The 24763-nt window shown below is 30.4% G+C and overlaps 6 protein-coding genes and 1 long non-coding RNA gene across 9 annotated transcripts; 2 read left to right on the top strand and 5 right to left on the bottom strand.

The window, feature by feature from the left end:
• Positions 82–1005, bottom strand: LOC104749797 (gibberellin-regulated protein 12-like). The gene is made up of 4 exons (XM_010471493.1): positions 913–1005; positions 761–805; positions 507–537; positions 82–392 (listed from the first exon to the last, which is right to left on the bottom strand). Exons 1-4 carry the CDS (start codon positions 973–975, stop codon positions 211–213), a joined length of 321 nt encoding a protein of 106 aa, XP_010469795.1. The 5' UTR covers positions 976–1005; the 3' UTR covers positions 82–210.
• Positions 3649–4577, bottom strand: LOC104749796 (gibberellin-regulated protein 12-like). Its single transcript, XM_010471492.1, has 4 exons — positions 4485–4577; positions 4333–4377; positions 4075–4105; positions 3649–3960 (listed from the first exon to the last, which is right to left on the bottom strand). The coding sequence occupies exons 1-4, from the start codon at positions 4545–4547 to the stop codon at positions 3779–3781; spliced, it is 321 nt and encodes a 106-aa protein (XP_010469794.1). The 5' UTR covers positions 4548–4577; the 3' UTR covers positions 3649–3778.
• Positions 6869–7683, bottom strand: LOC104749795 (gibberellin-regulated protein 12-like). Its single transcript, XM_010471491.1, has 4 exons — positions 7586–7683; positions 7446–7490; positions 7260–7290; positions 6869–7155 (listed from the first exon to the last, which is right to left on the bottom strand). The coding sequence occupies exons 1-4, from the start codon at positions 7646–7648 to the stop codon at positions 6974–6976; spliced, it is 321 nt and encodes a 106-aa protein (XP_010469793.1). The 5' UTR covers positions 7649–7683; the 3' UTR covers positions 6869–6973.
• On the top strand, positions 8268–11903 carry LOC104749793 (protein JASON-like). 2 transcript variants are annotated; one of them, XM_010471489.2, is made up of 7 exons: positions 8268–8451; positions 8553–8690; positions 10067–10275; positions 10455–11079; positions 11168–11256; positions 11371–11484; positions 11809–11903. In XM_010471489.2, the coding sequence occupies exons 1-6, from the start codon at positions 8356–8358 to the stop codon at positions 11459–11461; spliced, it is 1248 nt and encodes a 415-aa protein (XP_010469791.1). In that variant the 5' UTR covers positions 8268–8355; the 3' UTR covers positions 11462–11484; positions 11809–11903. The 2 variants fall into 2 exon arrangements, with proteins under 2 accessions (XP_010469791.1, XP_010469790.1); XM_010471488.2 differs by having other exon boundaries at positions 8268–8454.
• Positions 11805–15931, bottom strand: LOC104749794 (probable 2-oxoacid dependent dioxygenase). Its single transcript, XM_019237691.1, has 3 exons — positions 15426–15931; positions 12187–12484; positions 11805–12056 (listed from the first exon to the last, which is right to left on the bottom strand). The coding sequence occupies exons 1-3, from the start codon at positions 15929–15931 to the stop codon at positions 11805–11807; spliced, it is 1056 nt and encodes a 351-aa protein (XP_019093236.1).
• On the bottom strand, positions 18843–20391 carry LOC104753375. Of its 2 annotated transcripts, XR_002036007.1 has the most exons (3): positions 19646–20391; positions 19377–19500; positions 18843–19267 (listed from the first exon to the last, which is right to left on the bottom strand). It is a non-coding gene; the product is annotated as an uncharacterized LOC104753375 (long non-coding RNA). The 2 variants fall into 2 exon arrangements; XR_002036006.1 differs by having other exon boundaries at positions 18843–19500.
• On the top strand, positions 22238–23358 carry LOC104749791 (glutathione S-transferase F9). Its single transcript, XM_010471486.1, has 3 exons — positions 22238–22463; positions 22537–22585; positions 22705–23358. The coding sequence occupies exons 1-3, from the start codon at positions 22320–22322 to the stop codon at positions 23157–23159; spliced, it is 648 nt and encodes a 215-aa protein (XP_010469788.1). The 5' UTR covers positions 22238–22319; the 3' UTR covers positions 23160–23358.

Here is a 24763-nt window from a genome sequence, read left to right as displayed (position 1 = left end):
AATAATTCCTTTGGAAATGGGCAGAGTCAGAGAGATGGGATGGAATATATGCTTATGCCCATTCTTTGTGAAAAGCTCTAATAATTTTCATATTAAATTTAGTTTTGCAGTAGAAGATACAATGTATTAGTAGAAATAGGCATGACCAACATAGATTTTATTAAGAAACAAACTAAATAGATATTATTTTTAATTTTTATTTTTAAGTTATTATGGACATTTCGGTCCACCTTCTTTGGTCCTCCAGTTATCGTAGCAAGGGCATTCTTCTTTGTGTCCATATGTTCCGGATGGCACGCACAAACATGTGTTACAACATTTGTTGCAGTAAAACAAACACGGTTTCTTGTGAGATGTCTCTGAACATCGACGTTGACATTCCGCTGGACATTCTGCACAAACATATAAAAACAATAATAAATAAATGACTAAAGGTATGATTCAACATTTCAACTCATTCATTGATTATATGAATGAAAGAACAAGTGATGTTATTAACAATTTACCTTCTGGTCGAAGTGAGCCTCCTCTTCCCATCTGAATTTTGTTAAATAACACATATAAATTTGTGATGCAAAAGAATAATATAATTATACATGTTTTTTGTCAATTAATATATATTAAACTAAAACAGTTTGGAAAATAATATATCTATATATATATATATGTGTGTGTGATATTGTTGGTTGTTTCTTCTTCTTTTTTTTTGTGAAAATATTTGCTTTTATAATTTATCATTTCATAAAAAAAAAACATATACCTTATAGATTGCAGGTGCTTCACCTGGACGTTCTAATTCCTCAGCCTGTACCAAAAATAAATATAAGAACCCAACTTTTAATGAATTCATAATCCCTAAGAATGAAAACAAGTATTTGAACTTTAAATAATAAAAAGTATGTGAAATTTTACATTAGAAAATTGAATAGCAAGCAACAAACAAGATACAATGAAGACAACGATGAGCTTCGCCATTTCCTGAACTTTTTCTTTTCACTTGTGATATTTTTTTTTTTTGAGTGTATTCTAAAGTGAGTGTTAAATCCATTTATAACCAATAACATTGGCATATTATTGAAGGTATTCAAATACTAATCAAACGCATTTAATATATGTTTATCATATTCAAAGATATATGTTGACATTTTATCATATTCAAAGATATATGTGTGTTCTTTCTAAACTAATTTTATGAAATAATTTTGTTAATATGGTAGAGAATATAGTATTTATTATTCAAAGATGTGTTTCCTTTCCTAAAATAATTTCCTAAAAATGTGTTAATATGTTGACAAAACAACATTACCTATATGTTTGAGGAATAGAAAAAGTATTTATCTTAACATTTTTGGATCTTCTTTAATGTTATGATTTACATGATTTTTTATTTTACTTATTTACTAATCGGACTCTCTATTAGTGCATTTAATCAAAAGAAATCTTAATAAATTAAAACCGATTATTTACATCTCTACAATATAGCAACACAATCAAATTTATAGAAACACAATAACAGTTTTTAAAATCACATTCTCATTAGCGTTTAATATGCATTATTAAGATTTACACCAACTTTCTATAATACTCATTCATTTAATAAAATTAAACCCCTAAATTATCGTGTCAATAATGGTGTAAACACAATTATCATTGGTTGAGCGTATTAGATTAATATACTTTAACAACTTTTTTTTTTGAATAAAATGTAAAATTTATTCGAAAAAATTGTTTACATCAAATGCAACATGTGTTTTAACGTGTGTGGTCTTAAATATTGCTAAAATTTAATACAAAAATGTTAGCTAAAAACTGTATGAACGAGAGCATCTTATCTGGATCCCTAAAAGGGTGTATTAAAAAATTTGTGACATAATTTCTTTAACCATGAATTTTTTTTTTACTCCAAAGATATTTTGGATGAACAACTGGTGAAAATTATCTACTCGATTACAATGATTTTATGACTAACCCAATAAAAGTTGAGAAATTGAAAGAAAGTTAGTATAATATAATAGAAACAAAAATTTGAAAATTATAATCAGGATGGTATATATAAGTCTTAGATAATTCAGATATACAAAATAGAAACTTTTTATACAATCCAAAACATGACATATGTCATAATCATGTTAAGGATCAACGATCTATTTACTCTTAGAAGTATCCAATTGTACCAAAACAACTTAAAGCTATGACCTTGTCTCAAATATTCTCGAATCATAAATTATAAACTTACTTTTACCCGAATCAAAAGTTCGCATATATTTCTCCATATATCTGGTTTAAACGGTTTACGAACCTAATCCGATAGAAAACTACATAAATCCGGTTTGAAATCAATTTTAAAATGGTATACCGTTCCAACTTCCCAAATTTGAAACCGCTTCTCAATTACTCGATCAAGCAGCTCTTGTTTCACCGGAATCATCAACATTATTCAGAAAAGACAAATCCAAATTTTGACCAAAACCATCAACCACCGACTTATCTTCCAAACTTATAATGCTACTAACAGTAGAATCACTTTTGTNTTTTAAATTTGTTATTCACTATTTATTTATTAATAATAATATACATGCTAAGTGAATTACTTTTTTGTTTATACATGTTAAAATCTTATTGAGAAAACACGTATAATATAAGTAACGTACAATGGAAAATAGATTAGTTTTGTTAATTTTCCTTTTTGATTTAGAATTTTTTTTAGATATAAACATGTAAAATTTATTTAGATTTAATGTTATTTTCTTAATTAGCTGTTTTGAAAAATAATAATTTTTTGAAGTGTCAACATCTCATCAGTGTAATTGATACGTGTCATGAGCATGTTAATGGCTAATTTAAAAACTCAACTTTATATAATAAGATTTTTAATATAATAAAAAGATTAGTTCAAACTTCAATTCAAGCTTTTTTCCTAAAACTACCAATCAGTTCTTCGTGCTTCGTTTTCTTTGCATGTGCCTTCACAAATCTTGTTGGAGTACTCAGTGTCTGAAATTGGCTAACCATAGAGACATAAATTTTTCTTTTTTTTGTGTGCAAACAAAGACAATATAGTATAATTATACGACCAAATATGGATAGCACATAGTATATTTATCTTATCATATAGTGGTTGAGAATCTTTGTAACAGTGAAACTTTGATATGGATGAGACATAATATATTTATCTTAGTTGTTTTTAAAAAAATATAATAAATATATAATTATCTTATGCTTTGCTTGAAAACTATGATTTCTGATTGTTAAAATTGACATGTGTCACGATCTGGTGAATTTTTAACTTTGATTTCTAATCGTTAAAACTAACATGTGTCACAATCTGATGAGTTATTAACTTTGAGAACTAAGGTTAATATAATAAAATTTTCTAGAAAACAATTAAAAATCAAAGGTTGGTTTTTTATTATTTTGTAAAATTAAAAAATTGTTCGATGAGTTTCTTTTTTTTTTGCCCTTTAGTTTGCTTGCATTATAAAACTTCCTCTTTGTCTTTTTTCTTATTCAGAGATTGCATAATAATGTTTTCTTCTTATTTTTATTTTTATATAGAAAAAGAAATAAAAATAATTCCTTTGGAAATGGGCAGAGTCAGAGAGATGGGAAGGAATATATGCTTATGCCCATTCTTTGTGAGAAGCTCTAATAATTTTCATATTAAATTTAGTTTTGCAGTAGAAGATACAATGTATTAGTAGAAATAGGCATGACCAACATAGATTTTATTAAGAAACAAACTAAATAGATATTATTTTTAATTTTTATTTTTAAGTTATTATGGACATTTCGGTCCACCTTCTTTGGTCCTCCAGTTATCGTAGCAAGGGCATTCTTCTTTGTGTCCATATGTTCCGGATGGCACGCACAAACATGTGTTACAACATTTGTTGCAGTAAAACAAACACGGTTTCTTGTGAGATGTCTCTGAACATCGACGTTGACATTCCGCTGGACATTCTGCACAAACATATAAAAACAATAATAAATAAATGACTAAAGGTATGATTCAACATTTCAACTCATTCATTGATTATATGAATGAAAGAACAAGTGATGTTATTAACAATTTACCTTCTGGTCGAAGTGAGCCTCCTCTTCCCATCTGAATTTTGTTAAATAACACATATAAATTTGTGATGCAAAAGAATAATATAATTATACCTGTTTTTTTGTCAATTAATATATATTAAACTAAAACAGTTTGGAAAATAATATATCTATATATATATATATATATATATGTGTGATATTGTTGTTTGTTTCTTCTTCTTTTTTTTTGTGAAAATATTTGCTTTTATAATTTATCATTTCATAAAAAAAAACATATACCTTATAGATTGCAGGTGCTTCACATGGACGTTCTAATTCCTCAGCCTGTACCAAAAATAAATATAAGAACCCAACTTTTAATGAATTCATAATCCCTAAGAATGAAAACAAGTATTTGAACTTTAAATAATAAAAAGTATGTGAAATTTTACATTAGAAAATTGAATAGCAAGCAACAAACAAGATACAATGAAGACAACGATGAGCTTCGCCATTTCCTGAACTTTTTCTTTTCACTTGTGATATTTTTTTTTTTTGAGTGTATTCTAAAGTGAGTGTTAAATCCATTTATAACCAATAACATTGGCATATTATTGAAGGTATTCAAATACTAATCAAACGCATTTAATATATGTTTATCATATTCAAAGATATATGTTGACATTTTATCATATTCAAAGATATATGTGTGTTCTTTCTAAACTAATTTTATGAAATAATTTTGTTAATATGGTAGAGAATATAGTATTTATTATTCAAAGATGTGTTTCCTTTCCTAAAATAATTTCCTAAAAATGTGTTAATATGTTGACAAAACAACATTACCTATATGTTTGAGGAATAGAAAAAGTATTTATCTTAACATTTTTGGATCTTCTTTAATGTTATGATTTACATGATTTTTTATTTTACTTATTTACTAATCGGACTCTCTATTAGTGCATTTAATCAAAAGAAATCTTAATAAATTAAAACCGATTATTTACATCTCTACAATATAGCAACACAATCAAATTTATAGAAACACAATAACAGTTTTTAAAATCACATTCTCATTAGCTTTTAATATGCATTATTAAGATTTACACCAACTTTCTATAATACTCATTCATTTAATAAAAGTAAACCCCTAAATTATCGTGTCAATAATGGTGTAAACACAATTATCATTGGTTGAGCGTATTAGATTAATATACTTTAACAACTTTTTTTTTTGAATAAAATGTAAAATTTATTCGAAAAAATTGTTTACATCAAATGCAACATGTGTTTTAACGTGTGTGGTCTTAAATATTGCTAAAATGTAATACAAAAATGTTAGCTAAAAACTGTATGAACGAGAGCATCTTATCTGGATCCCTAAAAGGGTGTATCGATTTCTTGGGAGGTTTTGTGCCTTTTTGGTTTTGTTTACGGCCTCTCCAAAAATATTATCAAAATGCATTTTTTTCAAAGTACCATACTACCATGAAATTGAACTAAATTTTTAATATTACCAAAATAATCTCTAAATACTAAACACTAAACCTTACCCCTAAAAATTATACTATAAATCTAAAATTGTTAATCCAAACCTAAAAAGGAAATTTTACACTTTAAAATATAGATATATTTTTTTGTGTTGGTGGTAATTCTAAAAATTTGTGGTATTTTGGAAAAAAACTAAAAAATTGTATTTTTGAAAATATAACTTAAAAATGTGATATTTGTAGGAACTCTAAGTAAAATATCCAACCGACTAAATTAATAATGAAGGCATTCTTCTAAAGGTTTAAACTAAGAGTAGCATGAGTGAATTATTTCATGTTTTTTTCCTTTCTTTAGCATGAGTGAATTATTTCATAGTATGTGATAATTCATTATGCTACAACTAATCATCGTTTAAGGCACGTACGAATCAATTAAATTAATAATATAAATTTACAGAACTCTTGTTTGCAAAACAATAATACGCATCCATGGAAACTAAATCTATTAAGCTTACGTAACATCTTCACATCCATTCTCAGTAGCTAATTAGAAAAACACTTAATTAAGTCTAGTTCTAATTTTACACACACATTTTAATGCTATAAACGATCTAAATTCTATATATAAATTCCAATCTAATCGAATGTTCTAACAAAATTCAACCCTTAAATCAATATCTAGACATCAGTCGTCCTAATTTAGCATAACCTAATTTCCAATAGAAACTACTCACATATTGTTAAAACACATGGAAATAAATGTCAAAGGTTCAAAATAAATTGGACACCGATAGACAAATAATAGAGATAGAGATAAAATTTATGAAATATTGCATCAAATGGAAATGACAAAGGACAATTCTCTTCAAAATGTTTAGGTAGTAATTTGGAGTCCTTGCTTGTTTGGCTTTAGCTCAGAGCCGAGCATATGAATCCCAAACCAACTTAGATAAACTCAAGGTTGAACATATTCAGAAAATGCTTTAAGGAGTGAATCCAGCTAGATTGAGTTCAAATCTAAAATTTTCTTGAAATATGTCGAATCTGTTTGCATTTCTTCCCCTCACACGAACTCAAAAGTTGAGCTGGAAGTGGAAGATCATAATATTTTTCGACTTCTATGAATGATATATTTTCACCAAATGAAAACACAAACCTAAGTTTGTGGGGCTTAAGAGTTAAATGATACATCAAATTAGTGACAAGATGGTGAAAGAGTGAATGCAAGAAAGAAGAATTATAGAGGTCTTAATTATGATAAGATGATAGATACTAGTATTTTCTTTTAATCTTAAGGTATTTGACCAAAGATCTTTGTGCAACTTTAGATTTGCAATAGACGAAAACATTTTATTATATTATATTATACATATATTAAAAATAGGCACGGCCAACATCGATTTTAGTAAGAAGAAACAATATCTGTTTTGTTTATAATTGTTTTTAAGTTATTATGGACATTTAGGTCCACCTTCTTTGGTCCTCCAGTTATCGTAGCAAGGGCATTCTTCTTTGTGTCCATATGTTCCCGATGGTACACACAAACATTTCAGACAACATTTGTTGCAAAAGAACAAACATGGTTTTTTGTGAGATGTCGCTGAACATCGACGTTGACACTCGGCTGGACATTCTGCACAAAAAAATACAATACAACATTAAATAAATCATTAACACGAAACGGTTCAATTCATTCATAGATTATATAAATGAAAGAACACGGAAATAAAAAGTTACCTTCTGGTCGAAGTGAGCCTTCTCCTCCCATCTGAATTTGTTGGAGGAGGATGCACATAAATTTGTGATGTAAAAGAATTGTTACAATAAAGAGTTTGAAAAAAAGTAAAAATATATATGTGGTATGTATTGTCTGTAATATATATTTTTTTTTCATAATCTGATGTTTTATATAAAAAATTATACCTTATGGGCTGCAGGTGTTTCAGCTGGACTATCTAATTCTTCGGCCTGTACCAAATAAATAAATAAATAATATATATATAAAACTGTATTTCGACGAAGTCATAAAAGTAAAATAAAAAAATGAAAATTTGAATGTTTACATTAGAAGATTGAGTAGCAAGCAACAGACTGGATACAATCAAGAAAATGATGAGTTTCAACATTTTTGTCAAACTCTTTCCTTTCACTTCTGATTTTATTTTATTTTGATGATGATGTATTTTCATTTGAGTGTTTGCATCTATTTATAACCAATGGCACTTGTATATATTATAGAAGGTAATTAAATATACTGGAAGTAGTCAAATGCAAAGCATTTATTTTATGCTGACTTTATTAAATTCAATGTATTTTCTTTCCTAAAATAATTTATGAAATTAATTAAACTGTTAATATGTTGAAAAAAAAATTATATTTTCGAATGTTCCAAAGTTTACATTTAAAACGAACAAACAAGAATGATATGATCCACGTTTGAATCACACGCGCCCGCGAGTGTACATAACGTAATAAATAAAAAATGTATAATTATAATTAAATATTTTGATGCCTATATTCAAAATTCGAAGCTCTCCCTCTCTCTCCCTCTCTCTCCCTCTCTCTCTCTCTCACACAGAGTCCTTTTTTTGGGATTTTCAAATTTGAAAAACAAAAAGACTCATCAGACTCAGACCCACCACCTCCAACATCTCTCTCTCTCTCTCTCTCTCTGTCACTTTCTCGAGAAAACATTATATATTTTCCCTCCTCATTGTATTTTGTAATAAGTTCTTCCATCGCTGTTCCTTTTTTTTTATTTTATTTTACCACCAATAAAATTTAAATCACACGAGTTCATCACAATTGCGTCTGAACCATTCTCGCAGAGCTCATGGGTTGTCTCTTCAAGTGCTGCTTCCGTGCTACTACCAAAGATGACGAATCAACTAGTGCTAATGACTCTGTTTCTCAAGTTCAATCCAAACAAGTAGTAAATTGAATTATCATCATCGCTTCCTTGTGCTTTTACAATTTCATGTGTTTCAGTTGTAATCATTATTAACTTCTTCGTGTTTTTTTTATTTTCAGAGAGGTCATCATGAATTATCGAAGAATCGTTTGTCAGCTTTGTTTTTATCTGAAGCTTCTTCTTCTTCTTCTTCTTCTTCGCCTTTTCATAACAGAGAGGGCTCTAGTTTGGTTTCTATGCATATTCACAAGGATGAGGTATGTATGTTGTTAAAAGAATTTATATATATATATTCAAAAATCATACCTTATGTGTATTTGCTTGAGACATCTTTTGTGTGTTTTGATATGTGTGATACTTGTGATGAAGCTCTTCTTGCTGAACTGAGAGAAGAAGTGTGAATAGAGATAATATGATTGTATTATTATTGTTGTGTATTATCAAATGGAATGATACAACTTATATATAAGCACAAACCATAATTAAAAGGATTACATAGTATAATATAATTAATGTATATTAGAGTAATATATGGGATTTGAGTAATCATAGGTGATATGATGATACTCTTTCCTTAATACGCCCCCTCAATCTCAAGGGGTGATGAAGCGAAGCGAAAATAACGGTTTGAGACTGACAAACACAAGTGTTGAGAAGGAGATCCGCTTATGAATTAAGAAGATGAGTTGTTGTTGTTGAGCAAGATTTGCTAAAGACCCGATATGGTGACGAGTTGTGTTATGTTGAGGTGGCCGACATCAACGATGGTTAGAGAAGGAGATCCAATTTCTTTTTTTCTTTTTTTTTTCAAAAAACAATTTGATTTAGATTCAAAGACTTATGATATATAAGCTTGAATGATAGAAGTATTTTTGGCTTAAAAAATAAAAATTATAAAAAACAAAAGTATTTGACTTAGATTCAGAGGTCTAAGATGGTAGACTTGAATAAAAAGAAGCTCGAGGGTTTAGATTCAGAGGTTCATAATGAACTTGAATGTGGAAGCACTGGCTTAAAACAAAAATAAACAAAAGAAGCACATAGCTTAGAATAGAAACAAGAACGGAGCCGATCGTTTGATCATTGTAGCTCTGATACCATGTGAATAGAGATAATATGATTGTATTATTATTGTTGTGTATTATCAAATGGAATGATACAACTTATATATAAGCACAAACCATAATCAAAGGACATAATTAAAGGGATTACATAGTATAATATAATTAAATGTATATTAGAGTAATATATGGGATTTGAGTAATCATAGGTGATATGATGATACTCTTTCCTTAATAAGAAGTTGTTCTGTGTTTTTATGTTATTATTGTATTGAGGAGGTGGTGGTCTAGACTCTAGTATGCTCTGTTTCTAACAGGAATGCATTGTACATTTCACAAATTGGGTTTTCATTTCCTCTGTTTTTCGTGTGCTCAGTTGTATTGACAATAGATGTATTTTAGATGATCATTAGTGTCTGCATCTTTACTACTAATAATTATCTGAGATTTTTGTGTGAGTTAGTTAGTCTTCTAAAGTTTTGAAAAACTCATAACAACAGAATCTGATTCTGATTGTCACTTTCTTCAAACTGAGAACCTAACTTCACTTTAATTTTCTTGTGGAGCTACAGGCACAAGTTCTTAAAGCTTGCAGCATAACACCAGTGACACCGGTTGAGATTAAAGCACCCAAAAAACTTGAAACCCCTCAACTTGGAGAACATTTTGGATCTACCCCTTCCTGGGTTTCCATTAACTATGATGCAATGTTTCACTTGGATGAGATAAAGAATGAGCCCTTTGAAAGATCATTAGATACTTCAGAGAAAACTCCTAGCAGGTAAACTGCTACATGCCTACTTTACGTGATAAATATCTCTTTTGAGCTGATCTTTTGAAAAGTAGATGAATCTTAGTCAAACTGGCACAATTACATATCCTAACAAAAAATACTTTTATCACACAAGAGTTCCAGAGGTTGCATGAACTTTACTCTTTTTCTTGTTTTGTCAATATCAGTTGCTTGACCGATGCCCGTAGCAATGCAAGGATCTCTTCTGCATCTAGCGACGCTAGTGAAAAAAGCATTGGTACTGCGTTCAGGGACGAGGTGGACATAACCAGCAATGTGCCACTCAAAGCTGGAAAAGTTAAGAGTAAGACAAAGTCAGCGCGGTCTGAATGTGAGTTTGATCAATCTTACTCTTCTAGTTCTTCCAAGAACAGCACTTCAAGGAAACCTGAGATGGCTGCAAAAACTAATATCCCAGCAACATCGCCTAATCCGACCGCATTGAAGCTATCTGATGAGATCCAAACCCCTAGAACCATCTTTCCTGATAATATAGGATCAGCAGTAAGGGGGAGGCAAAGATTCCAAGACAAGACAGAAAATGAATCTCCCACATCAACGATTTGCGAGGGAAAGTTGGAAGAGAGTACAGATGAAAAATACCCCATAGTCGAAACTAGTTGGGTGAAGCAGGGTAGTGACAAAAACATGGAGGCTTTATCCATAACTCATGGGGACAGACCAATCATTGGAATGGTTGCAGCTCACTGGAATGAGAAAGAACAATCTCTAATCTCACCCAAATGGTGGGATGGTAATGGGATACCAAACTCTACAAACAAGTACAAAGAGGTACTACTCGATCTCATGTTTCTTACTAAGCTTCTTCACATTTGCTCTCATTTATTAAGAAACGTAGGATTTACTTTCCTTAATGCAGGACCAGAAAGTGAGTTGGCACGCAACATCTTTTGAAGAGAGATTGGAGAAGGCTCTTTCAGAAGAAGGTGGTCGTGGTTTCATCCCTAGGTACAATTTTCTCCTTCCCTTTTGCAGTTAATATATGCAAATGCTTATATTGTGTTATTAAAATCACATTTGAAGATAGTAACCAATTATACATATAAACTTGTTGCTTTGCAGAAAACTTGGAATAGTGGAAGAGACTGAAAGGGACACAGCCATAATACATCTACGAAATTCAGCTCAGTCCATGTCAGTTGTTTCCTTTTGAATACCGTGTGTGAATCTATGGAGGTAATACTCTTATGATCTCTACTAGGATCGATTAAGTTTTTTGATTAGTTTGTACTTGGAAGAACAATTAACTGAAACGCATTGTCTAGCTATGTGCTTGAATACTATATATATATACCTAGTAAACACCAGAATGTAATATATATCTCAACACAAGAACTACAAAATGAAAGTTATAAGAACTGAATGATGGTTTAAGTCTATAAATTATTGTATACATAATATATGTAAAATACTACCACACAAGTAGTTTTATTGTATACTACAATTTTTTTGTGGAAACTCCAGAAATCCTCTAAGATTTGGATCCACTATTATTTTCAGATCCTGAAATGGAGCAACGGTGAGGTCCCATCAAGTCCTTTAGCCAAGTAATGTCTCGCCATCTCGGACGTGGTTGTGTCTCTATACTTGGGAGGGTTTTGTTCAGATAGAAGCTCTTTGATAGGTCCATATACTTGTTCATTTGGTATGGTGTGCATGAAGAACGATGCGCTTGAAATGCGCGGTTCCTCGCCTCTATTTGCCAAAACCCTGTGCTCCACACTTACAAACTTATCGTTTGTTATAAGCTGCAAGCAACCATTGGAAAAATATAATTTTGTGAGATTTGTCAAAACATGAAAGATTTGATTGGTGTATTAAGTTTGTTTCTTGAAAACAAAATAACATATTTGTCTGTAAGAGATCTCCTAAGTTGACGATAAGAGCTTCGGGATTAGGAGGAACATCGATCCAGTATCCATCATGGAGAACTTGAAGTCCACCAATGTGGTCTTGAAGAAGAATAGTGATAAAAGATATATCTGTGTGTGAACTGATCCCAAAGGTTCGATCAGGCTCTGGACAAGGTGGGTAGTAATGTGAGAGCAACGACAAGCTCTTGTCGCAGTCTAGTTCTTTGAGGTGGTTAGGGTTTAATCCGAGAGCTTCTGATAACAGCTCAAAGATTGTCTCTCCTAACTTCATCATTCGCTTGGAGTACTCCAACATTATTTCCCTGAAAATATTATTAGTTACGTAGACTTTTATAACTGAAATTCATCAAATCGAAGTCAAACCAAACTCGACAATTTTTTTTTCTTTCTTTTGTAACGGAATAAGCTGAAAAGATACAAAATATATTTTAAATTTACAAACACTAACTAGTAACTACAGGATATAAACAAAATACAACTAAAGATACTTCAAATATAATAGTATTAATTATAAATATTTACATTTAAGTTCATAATTGATATATTTTTTTCTATCCAAAACCCTTTCTTCAAATCAAAAGGAACAAAAGTAAATTTTGATTTTTTCACATCCAAATCTCAAAACCCTAAAAAGTGAACTCTTAATTACATTCTAAGACACTTTCTATTAGCATTCAAAAAGTGGGGAGAACTTTCTTTGGGCCTCTCAAATATATTATTTTAATATATATAATTTTATTTTTTATTTAAATTTTAAACTATAAATAAAACTTATATACAATTATGTTAAAACATGTGTTAAGTGAGACTTTACGCATGTTCTCAAAGTCTCTTTTTAGAGACTAAGGGTGCAAATGGATGACTTAAATTAATAGGTTGAATAGCTTGAATGATCATTCAGCCAATTTTTTACCATTTAAGATAAATAAGTTGGAAAAATTATTCAACCCATTCAACCAAAAAAGCTGGAGAAATGAACAAATTATAAAAAGAATTTGTTCAACTCTTTCATCTCCTATTTAGTGGATGAATGAGTTGAATGTTATTCAACCAATTTTATTCAACTCATATCTTTTCAACTCATTCATCTCTAGTGCAACCATTTCCACCCTAACTATTTCTTTTTCCTTATTTTCTATTATTTTATAATTTTTTATAATTGAGAGACTCGATGAAAAACTCACACTATACATGCTCTAATACGTTCTACCAAAGTTCATCGAACTGATCTCGATTACATTCTAGCAGCCTGGAATCGAGCATGAAAGTTGAATATATTTATGGATTTGATTTATGTAATGAAGGACTAATCTTCAATTTTAATTTTTTTCTATAATTATTCTAGTCCATCAAAAATATTGATGTCGAAAATATTCAAAATATTATTTATTCTTAATATTTTAACTAAATAATTAATATTGTAGACCATTCTAGAGTTTCAAGGGTTATTAGCTTTTATTATAAATAAGTCATTTAGGGCTTCTTTTGTATGAGGTTGTTTTTGATTAATAAAAGTTAAAAGAGCTTTATATAAGCACTGAGGAGAGTATTCTCAAACGAAGTCTTTGATTTCTTTGTTGATTGTGAATCCATTGATATCCGATAACAAAAGTTACCGAGCTATGATTATCCTGCTTGAAATCCATTGATACTCAAGATTACTTTCATATTTTATCTTGCTGCAACAGTTGGTATCAGAGCAGGTTCAACTAATTATTATGAATCGTATTTTAAAATCTAGTGTTATTTGATCTTGTATTTATAAATCATGTTTAATAAATGTCAAAGTCTAATGTTATTCAAGTAGGATTTCAAATACTTCCTTATAATCTAGTTTCTTTTAAAATTAAATAACTTTTAACTTTTTTATGGATAGAGTCATTTGAAATATCATAAGTAACTTATTAGAATTCAAAATTTAAGAAATATTGCAGATATTTTAAGCGGCGGTTATTGGATGAATAATTTGTAAATTCATATAATATTGTAAATTATGAAAATCAAAACACATGGATTTTGAAATAACATGTTATATGCTTGGATTGAATCCTTCTATTTTTCACTTTAATATCCATTTAAAATATAATGTGGATTTTGAAATCCAAAAACAAAACACTAAAGAAATAACATAGGATTTTAACAAGTATTTATAAATCATAGAAACAATAACACCTAATTTTGATAAATATTTTAAATTCAATGATTGAATAACAAATGATTTTTGTTTGGATTTCCAAATCCATTAAAATCATAAAACCAATAACCACTTCTAAGATTCACATAAATAAATTTTATTATAAATAATTTCAAATAACCATTTCTAATATTCACATAAATAAATTTTATTATAAATAATTTCAAAATCTTAAAGGGAAGGAAGCGGCCTCTTTTGTGGGAGAACATCGCTTTCCTTCGTGTAGCTATGATGTCATTCAGAAACAACAAAACAAAAAAGATTGTAAAACTTAATAATTCACTTTAAATCCATAATTAAATAACACCCTCTGAATCTCAAATATATATTAGATCATACAATAAAAAAATTACAATATAATGAAAGCAATATTGGGAGATATATGTACTTGATTTGTATCTAAATAGTTAATTTAAGAAACTAAAAGCATTTTGTCCAAAAAAAAAAAAACTAAAAGCATCTACACTGGCATGCTCACAATATACCAATATATTAAAAAAAATAAAAAGTAATTAAAAAAACAGGGAAAAGAGTCAGAATCGATTCTGGTTTGAACAATCTGAAAACCCAGCTGAACAACTCAAATGACACTTGGCTTTATATTAGTGGTCAAATTCTTATTTTATAATTTTTTTATTTGTTCAATAAATTATTTTTTACAAAATATTAAAATAATATTTATGAGGTGCTCATATGAGCATACCGTTAGTGATGGTTTAATCGGACCGGTTCTTAAGTTTTTACGTTTTGGGGGTGACTGGCAAAGGCTTTAAAGGCTGAATTTTTTTAAAAGAAATAAATTTAATTTAAAAAAACTTATATAATTAACATCAGGGGTGTTGTTAAATTTAGTTTATAATTTTCAAAAAAAAAAACTTATAACTAATTACCTTGTTTAGCTTCATTATTACCTTGTTTCTGGTTTCATGAGCTTTCAGTTTTGGCCTTTGGGCCCTATTTTATACAATAATTGTAGTCTTTTTTCCTCTAAGAAAATATCTAGTAGTGATGTCACTAAAATTTGAAACTTAGAAAGAAAAAAAACGTACCGACAAACCGCAGGTAAGTCCTCTACTTGTGAAACATCAGGAGCCATAACCATAGTTAAAGTATCTCTCCAGTTGGCAGCTTGAGAGCTATAGAGACCGAAATTAGTGTTATACTTAACCTTTTTGGTGATGTCACGACTATAAAACGTTTTCTTCACATCTGAGTCCTGCTCATGAAACCCACGAATCCCATCTTTCATCTTCTCCATCACATCTACTGGGATCCCATGGTTAATCACCTGGAAGAACCCAAAATTCTCAACTGCGTCTTTCACTTTCGTGATCACACTTTCTCGCATGACCGTGGACTCGAACACACAGCCTCCAAGATCGATTGTTGGAATCTTCAACGTTGAGGAACTAGGTTTAGGGTTTGTGAAGGTAGCATGCGGGTGATGGAAAATGCGTGGGATTTGTGTTATCCCAGCGTCCATGAGACCCTTCACTCCAATCTTCATCTCATCGAACGCTTTTACCTCACCGGTACGATCATAGTTTCCCACCATTGTGTATGTCGTTTCTTATACGAGAAGGAAAAGAAAGGTTGAAGAAATTATAGAGAGACTTTTTTGCTCAGTAGTGTAGCTTGCTGAATCAGAGGTAACAAACACAAAAAGTAGTTGGTGTGACCCAAATACACCGTATTTGGTGTATGTGTGAATCAAATACAATTTCAAAGTTGAAATAATAAGATTTCTCTCCGCGACGTTTGTTTCATGTTTTGGATATATTATCAAAAGAAAGAACAATATTTGGTTGATGTATACATGTCATATGCCCATGTGATACAGTCCTTGTATCCATCTAGCTAGCTAGTGTGGGTTCCCATTTGAATTAATAAATAATTCTCGTATAATTCTGTTTATTTTCTACTCTTTCTTAGAGCCAAACAAAATATATTCATATGAAACATATTTTTTTGTACTTTTCTAAATAAAGTTTTGAGAACCACACAATCATGATTCATGAGTCGTGTTATCATTCTTTTTTTCTCCTAAGCTCCAATAGTTCTGCTCCAGTGGTCGTCCTCCACCGTCCAACTTTAATGTATGTCAATATGTATCCCTCGCACAGCTAACGATAATGCCAACTCTATCATTCTTACGTTTTACTATGATGAATTGGATGAGCTTTCTTACAATTTTTTTTTTTAACAGCTTATTTTATTGATTAAGTTGTTTCCTCAGAGAGGGTTACATTGTGATCTTCATAAAGTGTATTTATAATACAAGAAGGAACATAAGAATAAGAGATAAACATTTGATTATGCATAGGTTCCTTCACCAGTCGCCAGTCGATCTGCTGCTTTGTTGTTGCTTCTTTTTGTCCAAACAAATTCTGCTTTTGTAAATTTTTGTTTCCAATGGATGACTTCTCTCTTCCAGTTATGAGCTGTGAAACTGAGGGTTTCTTCTCTTGCTAATTTGCAAACTTGGGCATTGTCTCCTTCAAAGATGACATGTGTGTGTCCACGGATCCACATTTGCTGCATTGAAGTAACGAGACTTTGTAGTTCCGCTTCTAGGACTGTTGTACATGTTTGTCCTTTAGTTTTAGGAAAAAAGATGGCTAGCTACGCGAAATAGTGGTGAATACATGGTCACAAATGCCAAGTATACTATTGTATATTCAACTACACAAATTATATGTACTACATGGTCACATGCATGAACTATATGACGTTATGCGGTCAACATCATAGACATATAATTCAGTACACCGGTCAATTGACTCCGGCGAAGACCGACGTTGACTCCGGCGTTGACCAACACTTCAAAAAAAATTCTAAACTAAAAAAAAAATTATTATAGTAAATTATTTATGGGTTTTCATGATTAAAAGAAATTTTCTATTCAATATCCAAATATATCTTTTATATATCTCTAATATATTCATTCTTATAATTAATTACTTTTTATTTTTCTAGCTAAAGTAAATAGTTAAATAAAAATCATTTATAATTATTTTCAAGATAAAAAAAATCATTTATAATAATCTTCAAGATATAAAATCATTTATAATGATTTTCAAGATATAAAAACAATTTATAATTATTTTCAAGATATATATATATATATATATATATATATAAATCTCTCATAATCAGATTATTTAATTACTACAAAATCAATAAAATCAAATTCAACTACTTTCATTAGAAAATAATATGCAAAATATTGAGTATATGAATCTTTACTCTAAATTTTGCATGGTAAATGTTAAAAATTTTATACACTCTTTACTTTAAAATTTACATACTCAATATAACATATAAACATTTTTGTGGAGTAATTGATTCATTAGTTTATATGTTATATTGAGTATGTAAATTTTAGAGTAAAGAGTGTATAAATATATACATACTCAATATAACACAATTAATTACTAATATTTTTTGTAACTTGAATTTTTTAATATTGTTAGAGACATTCCCCAATTCAATTTAAGGAAAAAATTATCTGTTCCCCTAGTTTCACTTTCAGTTTGACTTGATTGGTTAGCTAAAAAATTATCAATTAAGTAAATGAAAAGAAAAAATCAGATTCACTTAGGTATAGAAATGCGAAAGTAACACACTCCCTACCCAACTTATGATCAAATGAGTCATCATCGACCCAAAATATTAAACCATATTATAAGTCATGTATTCGCTCCCTAAATTTTACTTTTACATGTATCATCACTCACTAATTAATCAAATGAAGTTTTAACATCTAACTCGTATCATCTTGCAAACCGCATTTAAAAATATATATATATATAATTCTTTTTTTTTTGTTGGTGAACAAAAATTTTTTTAAAAAAATTTAAAAATAATTAAACAATATACATCTAATCTACGAAATTATATATATATATATATATATATATATATATATATATATATATATATTGTTGCCCCACGTAAACGTGAGTAATTTGATTACTCTTATATGTAAACGGTCTATTCGAACCAAGCGATTCTTGGCATACTTTAATCCGATTACACAAGTTAAATATCTTTTTTTTTTCTATTGCATTTTAGTCTAATGTGATATGAAGACAGATTGCACTTAAAATAATTTCTGTAACTTTGGTTTACATGGTTTCAGGAGCAGCAGAGAAGAGAGAAAAATCAACTTCCACGTATTCAGGAGCAAAGCTGACGAAATTTTCTCAAATGGTTTTTACATTGTAAAACTGAAAATGTATTAAATATAATTAAGTATTTTCCAATTAATTTCGCAGATAATTAACACACTCCTTACCCAACTTATGATCAAATGAGTCATCATCGACCCAAAATACTAAACAGTCTAAACCATATCGAACTAGTGATTTAGGAGGATTAGTAGGTAACCATGGATCTGTCCATATAATTTCTTACAATTTTCTTTTTTTCTTAATTCTGTAATCTGTATCGATTAGATAAAAAAAGGAGAAAGAAAACCTTAAACTAACCAAAAAAGGTTATATAACTACTAAAATATTAATTCTTAATTATAATTTCCAAACAGCGTCACATCCTTGAAAATTTAGTATTCACACTCAATCATGTAATGACTTGTCCACCCAGTCACAGTGGTGTCTTTACACTTCATACTTGGGAAGGCTTTTCTCAAACAGAAGCTCTTTTATCGGTCCATGAACTCGTAAAGTCGGTAAAGGATGCGCAAAGAAAGATGCGAATGAGATCCACGGCTTTTCACCTTTATTAGCCAAACTCTATGCTCCATGCTCACAAACTAGTCGTCCGTTATACGTACGTACGCTTTGATTAGTGTCTCAATAACGACTTGCCTGTAAATGAACGTCGACCCAATAACCATTTTGAAGAACTTGAAGCCCACCACCAATGTGATCTAGAAGAAGAATAGTGAGAAAAGATCTGCATGAATGCTGACTTGTGCGGAAAGTTAAATCAGGCTCGATCAGGACAAGGCGGGTAGTAGTGAGAAAGCATGAACAGACCTTTTGTGCAATCCATATCTTTCAAGTGGTTAGGGTTCATTCAGCCCTAAAGCTTCTTATAAAAGCTCAAAGATTAGTATTCTCTATTTTCATCACTCGTTTCGAATACTCCAACATGATTTCCCTGATACATTCACACAAAGTATGGATCTTTAGATTGACCAATACACTAAATGATTATTCTTCTTTGCTTCTTATATAGATTAAAAATAGGGTAAATATATTTTGTGAAAATTATTATTAAAAATAAGTGAAACTATATTTCGTACCCGCAAATCTCTCTGGTAAGTCATCTGTTTTGGAGCATCAGGGCCTCACGGTATCTCTCCAGTTCGCTGAAGGAGAGCTATAAAGATCGAAATTATACGTAACCTTTTCGGTGATATCACGAGTATAAAACTTTTTTCCTCATTTCTTAAGTCCCATCTTTTATCTTATCCATAACTTATTCAACTGAAATCTCATGGTTAGTCACCTGAAAAAATCCGTATATCTCAACCGCGTCTTTGATCATCGAGGCTACGTTCTTTCGTGTGACCGTCGACTCGAACACACTTCCTTTGAGATCGATCGTTTGGATAACTATGGTTGTTGACGAAACAAGTGGAGTTGAGTCGATTATATTGAGATGATGAAGGTGATGGAAGGATACGGATTTTACTTACGCCTTTCTTCCACCTTGTGGAAAGCTTTTACCTCACTAGCACGATCGTATGTTAATTGCTTTCATCTTCTTCTTTCTTTGTGTGTCAAGAAACAGAACAAACTTTTTTCAATAGGTATTTGCTATTTACAGTTGAATTTGATACTTACGTAGTGTGGGTTATAAAAAAAAAAAAGAGGAAAAAATGGAGATGCGGGGTATCGATGATCCCCGTACCTCTCGCATGCTAAGCGAGCGCTCTACCATCTGAGCTACATCCCCACGTTGTTCTGCTCTTAAGATACTATAATAATACGGATGTGTGTGTTTTGGGGGTCCTTTTGTAAAAGTGACTATAACTGATTGAGAATTCGAGATGATGACCAAACGATATTAATAGAGAGATAAGCTAAAAGTCGGATGTTTCATGGTATTCGAGTGGGTTTCATATTTTAATCGTTACACTATTTACTTGTATCTAACTACTATACCACGAGTGTGTGTGCTTTGAAATTTTTTAGAGTAACTAAAACTTTCATTTGTAACGAGTAGAGTAATTTTTCAAGAAATTATTTCATTCCATTTATTAAAGAAAAATTATATTAGAAGAAGTATATCCTATAAGAAAAGTTTTCACTTGTTTATTAATTATTAAAGGTGTAATTATTACATGTACACATTCATAACTAGAGATTGCATTTTTTTTTATTTTTTTGAACAAACTAGAGATTGTATTTTTTTTTTTAATTCTTATAAATAAATTAATCTACCTCAAATTCTTAAAATAAAATGTAAAATTGAACACCCTATGACATAAATTTTTAATAGTGTATTTGTTTTATACTTTTATTCTACAAACTCCTGATCATACAAATATTAATGTAATACACACCTACCTACATAAATTAATTTAGGCATGTGGTCCATGGTTATATAAACGGATATGGGCTCATTCTCTCACGTTTTATTTTGGCTCCACCTACTTGTGTGACTAAACCATACCATCTGTGTTTTCTTCTCGATGTCTTCCTTCCTTTGATTTTTATTTCTTTTCTCCTACAAAATATTCAATCATATTTTTGGTGAAGGAGTTTTGTAAACATTTTTAACCTTCATATGAAGATCTGACTCTAAGCATATATTTTAAACAGCAAATATTTTTCCTGTTATTGCAATCTATGTATTTATTATATACAAGTCGATCTGCATTGTTCGACTTTCATAAAATTGCATAAGTTTCCAATTTAATGAGAGAGACATATAAATCGTCTTCTTGTTTTTCATCAATTGACCAATTATTACTACCTCGCTCTTAATTACAGGACGAGAGTATTGAACCCATATTGGGTTAGAGTGACATGCATGGAAGAAATTGACGTCTGAGCCAATCAACTCCGTCGAGATACAAATATCTAAGTGATGATTTACCAATTGTCACCGTTCATTTTCATTGGTAACAACTAACAAGTGTTCAGATGCATGTTAAAGAAAAACAACTGATCAGTTTGAAATTGTGAATCATGTCCAAATATAAATAGATAAACAAACGAAAGTAATTTTAATGGTAAGAACCAAAAAAAAAGTTGATCAATTTGATTATCTATATAGAATAATGGGATTAATTATGTATTTAGATAAAACTAGGTTAAAACTCACGCTATGTCACGAGATGTTTTTCTTTGGAGTTTATTTAATTAATATCAATAATCTAATATAATCAAGAAAAATTAAATAAATTTTTATAGATGGTTTTTTTTCCAAATTTTATTTATTTAATATAAATATGATTGATAAAAATTAATAAATGATTGATTGGCAAGTGTCTGGTTTAATTTCAATTTCTAAATCTTAATTTTTTTTAAATTAATGTTTATTTTTTAAAGAAAATACCATGACCATGTACACTTTCAAAATATTACATTCTAAAAATATATATAGGCTCAAAAAAGTGTATTTATGTTTAATATGATTCATTTCTGTATTTTTATAGTTAGGTGCAAAGCATACGACTGCTGATGTGTTATTTTTTTGTTTTAAGTTGGTTAATAAATCTGGTATGCATTAAATATATTAATTGTCTTAATTTGATTAAACTTATCTTTTTAAATGAGTTGTTAATCTCTCATTTATTTTTTGTTGTATTAACGGAAACGCAACGCCACGTTTCGCCACGAGTCGCAAATCTCTGACTCTCTCTCTCTATATAAAACTCGCGTCGTGACACTCTCAAAAATTCACTCAACAAAGCTAAACCATAAACTGTGTGAGTAGAGAGAGAGAATAAAGAGAGCAAAAAAAAAATGGTGCTAACGGTGTACGGACCTCACTTTGCTTCACCAAAGAGAGCTTTGGTAACACTGATCGAGAAGGGTGTCGCCTTCGAGACCGTCCCCGTCGATCTCTTGAAAGGAGAACAGAAGCAGCCTGCTTATCTCGCTCTACAGGTTAGTTCCTTCTTCTTGCTCGATCCGTCTCTGTTCTAATGGTTTCTTACTTTGATTCTTCTTCCAATTGCAGCCTTTTGGTACTGTTCCTGCTGTTGTCGACGGTGACTACAAAATCTTCGGTACAGTTTCAAGAAAATCTCTATACTCGTTTGATCTAGCTACAATTATAAGATGTTGTCTGGTTCTTGTTCTGTTGTGTTTTCTTTGAAAGATGTTTTTTTTTTGAAATTTGTGACAGAGTCGCGTGCGGTGATGAGGTACGTAGCAGAGAAGTATAAGTCTCAAGGACCTGATCTTTTGGGGAAAACCGTTGAAGACAGGGGTCAGGTTGAGCAATGGCTTGACGTGGAAGCGACCACATACCACCCACCGCTATTGAACCTGACGCTGCACGTAGTGTTCGCATCAGCTATGGGATTCCCATCTGATGAGAAGGTGATTAAGGATAGTGAAGCGCAACTATCCGCTGTTCTTGATGTCTACGAGGCACATCTCTCGAAGAGCAAGTACTTGGCCGGTGATTTCGTGAGCTTGGCTGATTTGGCTCACCTCCCGTTCACTGATTACTTGGTTGGTCCTATTGGGAAGGCTTACATGATCAAAGATAGGAAACACGTGAGTGCGTGGTGGGATGATATTAGCAGCCGTCCTGCGTGGAAGGAGACTCTTGCCAAGTTTTCACTCCCGGCTTAAAGATGAATCCTTCTCCTTGCTTCTTGTTGGTGATGTTGCTTGTGTATTTTATGCGAGGTTTAATAAAACTGGATCTATAATGCCTCTGTGTTTCTTCTTGGTGATGTTGCTTGTGTATGTTATTTACTTCCTGTGTGTTTTATTTCCTTTTGTAATTTAAGAAGTGTCAGTTTACTCTTTTGTGAGACCATCATCTCCATCCCTCATCTTATTGAAAGGGTATTTCCACAATTATAAAAAAGAAAAATATTATTTTAAGGTATAGGGGTTTTTAAATAATATTTTGAATAGAGTTTTAAAGATTTTAAATGTTACGTAGAATCTGTTGTTATTAGATCAAGATTTTGTTAAACTTTGTTAAAGTTTAGTTTTATTAGTTTGTGATTTGTTAAAAATTATTTAAAATCTTTACAAATATGGGTTATTGGATTCAAACTTTTATAAAATCATTAAATTTTTTTATTATTCAATTAAAACATTAAAAACATTTTATTATTCAATTAAAATAAAAGAATTTAGGATTGTTAATAAGTTCAATTATTATGTTATTGGTTCATGATTTTAGACATTTTCTTTACAAAATAAAATCATGGAAAGTATCATAAAAATACTGGAATTGTTTGGAAAACTTTAAAAGATTTTAGAAAACTAATCAACAAATCTCTTAAACAATCTTTCACTTATTCACTTTTAATGATTTTATTGAACTCTTCAAAAATGTTCATAAATCACAAACAAATACCACCCCTTAATCTTTGAAATGAGGGATTATTATCCATATTCTCAGATATAGGCATTTTGGCTTAGAAAAAATTTCACTTTTACCCTCTATGCTTTCTCCTTCCTTCTTTCTTCACGACCAAAAAAAAAAAATCTGTCGTCGATCGATAATTCTTGTTTCTTCTTCTGACCAAAACCATGGCTTCTCAACTTCCCATCAATACCATCTTCGCCACTTTCAACAACAATTATTTGGCATCCAAAACACAAAACCTCTCTCAATCTCTATTTCGTTGTGCATGAAGAAATCTAAATCTTAAAGGATACTAACTTGTGAACCCAAGGGTTTGTAATCATAAACACTAAACAAATCAAAATTCTCCTTCAATTTTTTATGAATCAAATGAAGAAACGGTAGAGAAGAGGAAGATAATCGCATGCCTTTATACCTATCGAAATGGCCGGCGGTCAGCTGCATCCATTGAGAGAGATCTGGCCATTCACGGCGGTTGGCCGGTAAGATCTGAAGCGAGAGGAAAAAAAATTATTAATGATTTTGAATTGCGTTGCAATGAGACTCAAGGTTAAAACTGTCTTTTGGTTACTAAGAAAATGCCTGTTTTCGAGAGTCCGGACTAAACATCCTCAACTGATAAGAAATCCAAAAAAAAAATGCTTTATTCAGTAATTGTTCCGTCTTTAAATTAAGACATTAGGTCTTTAATATCTTGGTGAAGATATTTTAGAGAAGGATATCTCCAATTTAAAGACCATTCATAATTAATTACTAATATTTTTTGTAACTTGAATTTTTTAATATTGTTAGAGACATTTCCCAATTCAATTTAAGGAAAAAATTATCTGTTCCCGTAGTTTCACTTTCA

Source organism: Camelina sativa, chromosome 16, assembly GCF_000633955.1.
Source record: "Camelina sativa cultivar DH55 chromosome 16, Cs, whole genome shotgun sequence".
Taxonomy (NCBI): Eukaryota; Viridiplantae; Streptophyta; class Magnoliopsida; order Brassicales; family Brassicaceae; genus Camelina; species Camelina sativa.
The sequence above is the reverse complement of the archived record's forward strand: the minus strand, read 5'-3'. Positions and strand labels throughout refer to the sequence as shown.